The 11,819-nt window shown below is 37.6% G+C and overlaps 1 protein-coding gene across 1 annotated transcript in view; it reads left to right on the forward strand.

Annotated features, from left to right (window-relative positions):
* Positions 1-8,529, forward strand: part of LOC114025961 (cytosolic carboxypeptidase 1-like) — a 173,093-nt gene extending 164,564 nt beyond the window's left edge. Inside the window, 1 exon segment of the mRNA XM_027839510.1 lies at positions 7,786-8,529. Coding sequence (XP_027695311.1) covers positions 7,786-7,963 — 178 coding nt within the window. The 3' untranslated portion in view covers positions 7,964-8,529.
* The last annotated feature ends 3,290 nt before the right edge of the window (positions 8,530-11,819 follow it).

An 11,819-nucleotide genomic window follows, 5' to 3' on the forward strand; every position in this document is an offset into this window, starting at 1 on the left:
TCTATCTATCTATCTATCTATCTATCTATCTATCTATCTATCTATCTATCTATCTATGTATTTTTTTCCCTCCAACTACCCAATACTGAGAAAGATCTCATGAGTTACAAATATCATCTTTCCGTGTAGGAATGTAAACAGTTCAACTTTAATAAATCCCTTATGATTTCTCTTTCCTGTTTACCTTTTCATGCTTAGTGAGTCTTGTATATGAAAGTTAAATTTTCTATTCAGCTCTGGTCTTTTAATCAAGAATTCTTGAAAGTCCTCTTATTTCACTGAATGTCCATTTTTTTTTCCCCTGAAGGATTATACTCAGTTTTGCTGGGTAGGTGATTCTTGGTTGTAATCCTATCTCCTTTGACCTCCAGAATATCATATTCCAAGCCCTCAGATCCCTTAATGTCTTGTGTTATCCTGATTGTGTTTCCACAATACTTGAATTGTTTTTTTTCTGGCTGCTTACAGTATTTTCTCCTTGACCTGGGAACTCTGGAATTTGGCTATAATATTCCTAGGAGTTTTCCTTTGGGGGTCTCTTTCAGGAGGTTATTGGTGGATTCTTTCCATTTCTATTTTACCCTCTGGTTCTAGAATATCAGGATAATTTTCCTTGATAATTTCTTGAAAGATGATGTCTAGGCTCTTTTTTTGATCATAGCTTTCAGGTAGTTCAGTAATTTTTAAATTATCTCTCCTGGATCTATTTTCCAGGTCAGTTGTTTTTCCAATGAGATATTTCACATTGTCTTCTATTTTTTCACTCTTTTGGTTTTGTTTTACAATTTCTTGATTTCTCATAAAGTCATGAGCTTCCATTTGCTTCATTCTAATTTTTAAGGAAGTATTTTCTTCAGTGAGCTTTTGGACTTCCATTTCCATTTGAGCAATTCTTATTTTTAAGGCATTCTTCTCCTCATTGGATTTTTGGACCTCTTTTGCTATTTGGGTTAGTCTATTTTTTAAGTTGTTATTTTCTTCAGTTTTTTTTGGGTCTCCTTTCGCAAGCTGTTGACTCATTTTTCATGATTTTCTTGCATCACTCTCGTTTCTCTTCTCAGTTTTTCCTCTACTTCTCTTCCTTGCTTCTCAAAATCATTTTTGAGTCCTTCCAAGTCCTGGGACTAATTCATGTTTTTCTTGGAGGCTTTGGATGTAGGAGCTTTGACTTTGTTGTCTTCTTTGTTGTCTTCTTTGTCACCAAAGTAAGATTCTGTGGTCTTCCTTTTTTTTGCTTATGTTTTTAGCCAATTACTTGAGTTTTAAATTTTTTGTTAAGGTAGGGGTCTGCTTCCAGTGTAGAGAATGTACTATCCCAAGCTTCGGGGGTTTTGTGCAGCTATTTTCAGAGATACTTCTAGGGACCTGTAAATTTTGAGTTCTTCCAGCGTGGTATGATCAGAGGTGAGGTGTTTACTCCTTTCCTGGCCTGTGCTCTGGTCTGTGAGTGACCACAAGCACTCTTTTCTGCCTTGGAACTGTGAGGAGTATTCCCTCTCCACCACTGCCTCAAGCTCCACCACTCCTCCTCGCCCCAGGACCACCACCCAGTACTATGACCCAGATCCAAGCACGGGCAAAGCAAGAGAATCCAGTATTTGAACCCAAGTCCAGTATTCCTCCCACCAAACATGTTGTTTCTCATGGAAGTATAGTGATAGAGTTGAAACATATTCAAAACAGGTCAACCTGAATGATAAGGATCCTTGAGATCCTGCCATATGAGGATTAACTGAATGCGCTAGGGAGAAGGCTTTTGGGAAGCATGACAGTTATCATCAAATATTTGGAGGACTGTCCCTATTATATTTTTGTTATTGTTGTTATTGTTGAGTCCTTTCAGTTGTGTCCATCTCTTTGTGACCTCATTTGGGGTTTTCTTGGCAGATACTGGTGTGATTTGTCATTTTGTTCTCCAGCTCATTTTACAGATGAGGATTTGAGGCAAATAGTTAAGTGACTTGCTTAGTGTCACACAGCTAGTAAATGTCTGAGGCCAGATTTGAACTCAGGAAGATGAGTCTTCTTGATTCTGGGCCCAGTACTCTGACCACTTTGCCACCTATCTCTCCTCTCAGATACTTACTAGCCATAAAAACATGGGCAAGATACTTAACCATTAAGAGTCTGAATTTCCTCACTTATCAGAATGGGGATCATCATAGTTAATGCTACCTACCTCAATGTTGTTATGAGGAAAGCACTTTGCAAACCTCAAAATGCTATTTGAAGGTGAGTTATTATTACAGTCAATAATGAATGTGGCATTCAGACCTAAATATAATATTACATGTATGTGCTGGCCACGCCGTGTACTCTCCTCCTATAAGGAGCAGGCTGCCAGAGTTATACTTACCAGTCTTCGGGTACTACCCGGATAAACACACAGAGACGAGCCTACCAGGAGGTGCCAACACCCGAGCTTTATTCAGAGGCCATCACAGCAAGGCCAAGCAGGGAGGCCAGAGCAACAGAGCAGGAGCAAAGAGAGCACGTGCTCCGACCAGGACCGTTCCTTAAGTACCTACTTAGCCCCTCCTCCTCAGCCCGCCTACTAGTCAATGATTGTAGGGTCAGATACCGGAAGGGGATGTCTGAGTTTAGCGCACCAAGGGAGAGGAAGTGACGCAGGAGGCTAGGACCGGATACAGGAAGGAGGCGTCTGGGATTAGTGCATAGACAAAGAGAGAGCACATGACCTAGCAAGTCAGGCCCAGATACCGGGAGTAGGCGTCTGGGGTCAGTGGTACACAAAGGGAAGGTACGTGACCCAGGAAGTCAGGAAGGACACAGGAAGGAGGCGTCTGGGGTTGACATTGCACTTAGGGAGGGGATTAAGCAAAGGGAACTCGTCCTCTGCCGTCTCGCTCCCACGTGGCACAGCCCCCTGCCTCAGGAGCATGTGCTCCGGCTACTTCCTTGTATCCTGTTCCTTCCCCAGCTTCATAGCACAGCCCCTGCCTCGGGAGCGTGAGCTCCGGTTACTTCCTAATACCCAGTTCCTACCCCATCTTGCCACAACCTGCACTTGGCAGTAGCCAACATCAGACAGTCCCTCACACATGTGTACCCTGACTTTAGCAAAGTACAGCAGAATTGTCATTTTTCTTCTCGACACTGCTTATATAATTTCCTGTCCAACTTCATTCCTTTGGACCAGACTCGATCATGCCACTAAGAACCTCATCCTCATCTCTCCCCCATATAAGCCACCCTCCACCACTCTATCAAATAGATTTTCCTAAAGCATAGGTTTGACCGTGTCACTTCCTCCTTCCTCCCCCCCCCCCCAATTCAGTAAACTCCAGTGATTCCCTGTTAACTCCAAAATCAAATGGAAAATCCTTTGTTTGGCTTTTAAAGCCTTTTTATGGCCTGCCTCCTTCCTACCTTTTCACTGTTATCGCAACTTATTTCCCTGTACATACTCCATGATTGAGTGGTACTGGCCACCCTACTGTTCCTTGCAGGACACTCCCATTTTTCAACTTGCACATTTTCACTGACTTTCCCCCATGTTTGTAATTTTCTTATTCCTCATTTCCATCTTCTAGTTAATCTGGCTTTCTTCAGGTCTCAGCTAAAATCCCACCCTTTTGCAAGAGGACTTTGGTGATTCTCCTTAATGCTAACCCTTAGTGTGCCTTAGTGTCTTCCGTCTTTGACTCTAAGAGACACTAAAGGTTAGCATTATCCTGTACATATCTTGTTTGTGCATTGTTCTTTGCATGCTGTCTCCCTTATTAGCCTGTGAGCTCCTTGAGAGCAGGGACTGCTTTTTGTCTTCCTTTGATTCCCAGTCCTTGGCACAGTGCCTGTGCATTGCAGACACTTAAGAAATGCTTGTTGGATTGGTTTGACTTGACTTCTGTGCTGACTTCCCCTATAGAGATGGATTCTTGCCTACCTTTTCTCTGAAGTGTTTTGAGATGGGGGTGGGGGGAGGTTGGGCAGGTAGAGAAAGAGAGAGAGACAGAGAGTATTTATATTTAGATATTTAGAGAGAGGATTATATTTAACTTGCCTTTCCTTTTTGATCACAAAATCTAAGATATTATATGTACTTTCCCCCAGGATTCCTATGATTTCTGCTTCAACAGATAGTTTCTTCTTGGTCAGAATTAGATATAAAATTGCAGTTCCTTTTGTTTCTTCTTCCACTTTTTTTTTTTGAGGCAATCAGGGTTAAATGACTTGCCCAAGGTCACAGAGCTAGCATGCATCAAGCATTTGAGGCCACATTTGAACTCAGGTCCTCCTGATTCCCAGGCTGAAGCTTTATCCACTGCACCACCTAGCTGTCCCTTTCTTCCACCTTTTGAAGAATGAAATCATTAAGGGATGTGAAAAAGTCCTCAGCTGTATTGTTTTTGTTGAAGAGAGAAGTCCACCAGATGTTTGAATAATAGAAGTTACTTATCACATAATATTTCTCAAGCCACTCATATATTTCCTCCTTCTGGCTCTCTGGTCTCTAGGTTATTCTTATGACTACATTGCTCCTGTTTCTTTCACCAGTGATCTTCATCCAAATGTTGACCAGGATTCTTTCCCCATCAAGTTTAGCTTCTTAATTATGGGGGGACTCCCAAATGAGGATTTACTTAGTGTGTTCTTGGGTTTTTCCACTTTTTCTCAAGATATAACACTAGCTTGTTTAACTGCTTTTGACTAATAATACATTTCTCTCAAAGCCCTGCTGCCCTCCACTGTTTTCTGAAAGATCCTAAGTAGAAATCTAACTTCATTCAATCCTGGCCTCTTCCTTTGACTTTTTTCCTCTCCCCACTAGACAGACCCCTGTGCATAGAATCACAAAATTTGTTTTGCCTCTTGCCATTAGGCTTCTGTTCCACTGGCCCTTGAGTGAGTTTCCAATAAGGGCTTTCCTGCCTTTAGCTGAAAATAAACTGAGGCCTGTGGAAACTAAGTGACTTTTCCAAAGTTGTAGTGAAGAGTAGAGCTGGGATGAGAGGTCTGATGGAGGAGTGCTCACTGATAGCTAGAGAGATAAGGGAAAAGGTTTTGTAGAGGAGGTGATACTTGAGATGGGCCTTGAAGGACAGAAAAGATTATTACAAATGGAGTTGGAGGAAAGTCTATTCTGAGCATGGGGGACAGGCAGTGTTTGCAAAGGTGTGGGAGCCAAGATAAGATGGATTGTTGAGTAATCCAATTTATCTGTAACATAGAGTACATGAAAGGGATTAAAATAAAGTTATCCCTATTTTGTGGTCTATGGGGGATCAAAGCAGGTTTTTAAAAATGCAAAATGTTTTGTAAAACTCAAAGCTCTGCACAAAAGGAAGTTAAAAGAACTCCAGACTTTCCTCATTTATGACTGTTATGTTAGATTCACATTTTCTTAGCAGTGAATTATTCATTTATTGAGGAAAAACTTCTCAGCCTGGCATCCAAGTCCCTATATTATCTAGTACATATCTGTTCTTTTCAGCCTTCCTACATTTCCCTTCATAAAGCCTGTACTGTAGCCAAACTCACTTTATTCTGAACATACTCAGGGGCTTTCTTGCCTTCATGCATTTGATCTACATCTGAATTGTCCTTTCCCTGTCCCATTAATCTTGGCTGCTTGAAACCCTACTTATTTTTCAAGGGTCATCTCAGATGCCACCTTTTCCATAATGCCTTCCATGATCCTTGGACAAGTCATTTCATTACTCTGGGCCTCAGGTTCCTGGATGATCTCTAAGGTCCTTTCTAGCTCTGTCTATGGTCCTGTGATCCTCAAGGCTAAAAGTAATCCCACAGCGCTTTGGACTTTATACCTTTCTGATGGCATTATTTCTTTCCACCTTGTTTTATAGTTGTTTGTGTGCATGTCTTGCCGCCTCCAAGTAGAGAGTATATTCCTTGATGCTAAGAACCTAGACCTTGTCGTATTATCTTTGTATACCCTTTCTAGCCCCTCTATCCCTAATACAGTGCCTTATATACAGATGGTCCTTAGTTAGTTGAATTGAATTATAAAGGTTTGTTTCTTTTATGACTGAAAATATATTTGAATCCCTATGTATTTTATGAAAGTCTTGACCCAAATCACTTTAATTTGTTCTTTAGAAACACAAAGGTAAACTGCCATGGTTGGTATTTGGCCTTATGGTTTTTTTGTTTTTGTTTTTTTTTTTTTGTCTAGGCAATGGGGTTAAGTGACTTGCCCAGGGTCACACAGCTAGTAAGTGTTATGTGTTTGAGGCCAGATTGGAACTCACATCCTTCTGACTCCAGGGCCAAGGCTCTATCCACTGTGCCATCTAGCTGTCCTACCTTACAGTTTTTCAGTAGAATGCAGTAGAAGGAAAGGAGTAGTATAATTTATGGCCTTTTGTTCCTCAGGACACAAGTGAGCAGAAATAAAGAAGAAATATCTTGTACACATGACCTCTTCCCAGCTCCTATGACATCCGTATCAGTTTGCTTTACCTAGTCTCCCATCTTGATATGGGCTGGGGCATGTATGTGTGTGAAGGAGTTGTTTGCTATTTGAGAGCCCCAGGTACGTCAAGGAGGGCTAGATATAATGCAGGATTTCAGAAGAGCAAGAATATACTAAAATGCAGTGACCTTTTTTTTTTTCAAAGGAAAATTCATCTAAAATCCTAACAAGGTTTGGGGTTTAAGTCATTAGAACCTATGATGTTGTCAGCATCTGTGATTGTGGTCTGTGCACTATAAAGACACATAATGATTTATTAAGCTCTTAGGACAGCTTATCTAGCATGAGAACTGGATTCTTAGGAAAAGAATTATTCAAGTTTGAGGGGTATTATGTATTCCTTAATGCTTCAGTTTGTAAGATTAACATAATTTGTGGTCAAAAATGAAAATATATTCTTGAAGTGCTGGTATATCTGTATTCTTAGATGTTTCTTCCACTTTGTATTAAATTATGACACATTGGGAGAAACCAAAATAATTTGATTATGAAGAAAAGGGATAAGTTATAGACCGTAATAGAGAGCTTGCCTGAATCCAAAACTACTTATCTAATGAAATATTTAGAAGCACTTAGTGCTTTTAAGGGAACTATTATTCTATGACCCAAGGGAAGGAAATTAAACTGGGTGTGGAGTGTTCGCTTGTTTTTTAATTTTTCCTTGTCCTGGGGAAACCGTAAGCTTGTGGATGTGGTTTCTTAATTTTTTTTAATTTTATTTTAGCCTTCTTCAATTTACTCTAATGGTAGATAATCACTTTAGTATCTTGGAATAAGTAGTTTTTAGCACATTACTCAAGAAACCAATTAAACATCCACAGTTACTTTATAAAGCCCCTTGAAATTACCTGCTGCTAGGAGCTAAGGTGCTTAAAATAGAACTTCAATAATGTGTCTTTGTAGTCTTGCAAATAAGGTTGATAAATGCCTGCAAAGACAAATCTCAATATTTTATTATGTTTGGATATCCTTTTGCTAAACAGTTGTAAGTAGAATTTTAAAAAGTTACAGGGCATATTGACAGTTTTCATAATGCAGTTTAAAGTTAGCATTTTTACTCTTGTAGTCAAATACAAGAAATTTTCAACTAATGCGTATCTCTTACATATTGACTCACCCATTTTATAAATAGAGTTTTGGCTAATGTTTGGGTTATGTGATTTTTTTTTTTTTAGTTAACACAACCTACTTTTATTACATTGGAACCAAAGATTTTGGATAATTGAGTTAATGCAGGATAGTAGAGTAGGTAGCCATTCTCCATACAACTAAATTTAGAATCTTAAAATCTAATGCAGCCTTGTATGTTGTGTCTATTTTGGCTACAGCCCTACCACTTATGTTTTGGAAGAAGATGAACCTCGTTTCCTTGAAGAAGTTGATTACAGTGCAGAAAGTAATGATGAGATAGACATTGAATTGCCTGAAAGTGTTGGGGATTATGAACCTTCTGTCCAAGAAGATGCACTTTCTGACTCGGAGTCATCAAAAACATGCCTTCCTTGAGCCATCTGCCATCTCATGTAAATGGCTAAAGAATAAGAGAAATATCTTAGTTTCTATTGGATAGGAAACTTTAGATTTTTAAAAAGAGCTGACTCAAAAAGACAAAAAGTAACTGGAGCCAGTTTGGTTTCAAGACAATAAATGTGTTTTTGATTTATGATAAAAACTGGCATTTGTTTTATTTAAAGAATTCAATGCCCTGATTGATAGCATTGAATTATCAAAGATTGATTTATCTTTTTTCAACAAAATTTTACTCAGTATCATTGCATGACTTTTTGTCTCCTTATCCTTATATCCTACGTCAAATGGATGAATTTGCAATGTTTCAGAGTAAAAAAATCTAATCCTAGGTCCCAGTGGTAATAAGTTGTTGAAAATAATATATATGTACAGGGATTTCTATTGATCTGTGTGTTGTTTGTGTGGGAGTGGGTGGATATTGAAGACAAGAAATTAAGTTCTTTAGAATGATGTTAACTCTTTGATTGTGTTTGAAGTAATTGAGAACTTGCTTTGAAACCATTTCATTCTACAGTTACCAAATTAAACAGATTAAAAATTAATTTATCAAATGTTGCTTTTGTTTCTTCATCCCTTAATACACTCAGATTATATGGTTATACATCCTTGATTCAAAATATTCAAAGAAACCCATGTGTGAACACACATTTGTAAAACTTTATGTGCACAAGATGGTTTGATTACTTCAGTAGACTGAAGCTCTTTATGGTTGTAGTGCACCTGTGCCTGCCATGAATTATGTATTTGTATAGCTCTCTTTCCTGAACGAATATCTCCTGAGACATAACTGGAGCTGATCTCTGCAGTCATCATAGTTTGTTAATATGAAGCTTTAAAAAAATACACATTTACCCAGTGAGGGTACTGCTACTCAGCTATCGTTAAATGTGCATTTATATATTGGACTATATATTTATTTACACCTTTCTGTATTTAATATTGCATGGGCTGTGCTACAGTATTATAATTCTATTGGAGTGAATTTATTCAGGGCATGCTTACAAGTTATATCAGAATCAAATGTATCTGGGGAGTAGAAGAGGGAAGTATTTAGGTCATTTCTTATTGTGATATCTTCCTAAGTTTTAGACTGTGAGGTTTTAGAAGTGACTATAACATTTTAGAATACTGATTTTTGAAAAAAATCTAATGATGCTGTTGGTCCTTTGTGAGTTAAGCTTTTGTTATGACAAATATTACTGCTACTTGATAGGTCCTCAAGAGGACTTTGGTGCCTCCCTTTTGGCACACATCTCCTTAAGCCATTTTTGGATAGTAAAAGAGTCATTTTCATCAGGAACCCTAAAATACTCAAGTTTGTCTCTGGAGGTTATTCAATAAATGCCTAAAGGCAAAGTATTTTTCCCCCTAGCTTGTAGTAATGAAAAAGAAACTACCAGTATTTCAAGTATTTTTGCATTCCCCAATTTAATAGTTACATTTTTATGTATAGTAACTTAGGCATTTCATTCATTATGAATAAAGTTTTTTTTTTTTAGGCTTCATAGGGAGATAGTATTAGACAATTTACAAAAATACAAGTTCATCCTTCCTTTATATATACAGTGCTAGTTAGCTGTGCTGAAAAGTCTCAGCAGAGTGAAGGCTGAGCAGATTGGGAGCTGCTACCTTGTTCTTAGTGATGATACAACTAAATGAGTATTAAAGCACTTTATCTGAGAAAAGGGAAGCTACTGATGCTAAGATTATATTTATTTCCAGAATATAATTTCAGGAAGAGAAAGATATAGGTTCACTTTTTCCATAGTCTATAACTTTGATGGCTTAGAAACTGAAAGGTCATGAGTGAAAAGCAGCTATGTTTAATATGCAAGGTAGAAGGATTCAAAAGATTTAATCTGTTTTTATATTGGCATTGTTAAAACTCCATAGAGAGTTTGATGGTAGCAATATTTTCAATTCATTAAATAGTGTTATTGAGACACTTAAACATCTGTTACTATCTATTCCAATTTTTGACATGTTCCTTCTTCAAGAAATTAGATAAGAGTGTATTTAGCAAATAAATTATTTTTAAGCAATTAGCTTTAGAAGAACAAAGTAACTCCATAGGTCTACTTCTTCTCCATTTAAGAATCTGATAAATCTGCTTGCTTGTTAGTCATTAAAACTTCTACTCTTTTCTCATCTCTGGCTGATGAATATCAGCATTTTCAAAGAACAGGTGCTATTGCATCCAGTGCCATCATCATTGTAATGAATAATTTTTTACTCATCCTTAATTTGTATTCTTATGTTTACTCAAATAACTAGATCTGACAAGGTGAGTTAGTATTGAAGCTTGGATTAATTTGGAGATCTCTCTTTAGGAACTTTAATTCTTCAAGTATAGTTTAGTTTTAATCAGAAGTCCCTTTTTTTATCTGGAAGGGACCTTAAAACTCATTCAATCTAACCCCTCATTTTACAGATCAAAAAAGTGAGGCTTCTGGTCTACTGGAAGTAGACTAGACTACTACTAGTCTTCTCTTTCCCCACAGTCTATCCTCTGACCTCCCCCAAAGAACAAATACATGTTAGAAAACATGAGGATTTGATTTGGTTTGAGATGTTTATCCATCTGGAATTTGTATGACTTGTGGTGGTAGATAATTCATTGTTTGATTTTCCCACCCAGTAGGATATAGAAGTCTACAGCATACACTTTTCATTCTTGTCAGTAACATCCTTTGTTTGAATACAAGATTCTGCCTTATGTTAAGTATCTTTCTTGAACAGTCTTTTCCACTTGTGCCAACTTTTACGTGTTGTTTACAGATGTGAAATTTTGTGTAAATCCTAAGGACACACAAGTAACCCAGTATTCATTCAAATAGAGGTGCAGCCATGGTACACACTAAATTCAGTTAGCCCGCATTTAAGATGACTATACATTGTAAGTCCTGTAATAGATATAATTGTGGCAATTTACTGTGCATGCCCCAGGAATAAATTAAGTAACAATATGCAACTGTATAATAAAGATCTCATTATCAATTACTGTGTTTCCCCACACGTTTCATTGTATAGAAAATAAAATTTTAGTAACTTTGTGCTTTTTTTTCTTTTGGGGAAAGTTTAGAAATCATATACAAACTATTAGCTACTTCTATTAGGAAAATATATTGAAGTAATATTTTCTTAGTATTTATGGTATACTTAGCTATCAGTTATGAGTATCTGTGGAAAAAGAAAAAAACTGATTGCCTTTGTTGTGAAAGTTGGATTTAAATTTCTGGAAGCTAAAGAGAAAATTTAAAGGAAAGCCTCATCTCTTCTATGAAATCTAATTATTTGGAAAATTAAGACTCCAAAATATCAGAGGGTTTTCTTTTTGTTTTTTTATGTTTTTTGATATTCTGAATAGCTATGCTGGGTTTGCCCTAGGTACAACATGTGTACAAAATATGTCATTACCTTTCTGTACCCTTATCTCCCAGGTATACAGTCTAATACCCTCATGTGACCCCAACCCTGTCCAGTGAGCCACACAAATTTTTTCTCCTTAGGCTTATGTTTCAGATGTTTCTTCGTTCATTTCACCCTCTTTCCTGACCTCAACTTCGTCTCTCCTCTCCATGTATAAACCTTTAATCAAGGGTGTGCTTCGGGATTGAATTCCTCTGACAAACTAGTTCATGACGAGTAATTAATGGTTTAATGTGGTCTCTCTCTCAAGGGTCTTTGCGTATTAGAGGGGACAAGAACTATAATGTCCCTATCTAAATAAATAAATGTCCAGTGGTAGAATTTTAGGCACAGCGGCAGGCTAACCATGGTGAACTTTTGCTGCTCAATAACTCCTGGAATCACCCTTAAAATCTTAACTACA

This window comes from Vombatus ursinus, unplaced genomic scaffold (genome assembly GCF_900497805.2).
Source record: "Vombatus ursinus unplaced genomic scaffold, bare-nosed wombat genome assembly UNPS02014832.1, whole genome shotgun sequence".
Lineage (NCBI taxonomy): Eukaryota > Metazoa > Chordata > Mammalia > Diprotodontia > Vombatidae > Vombatus > Vombatus ursinus.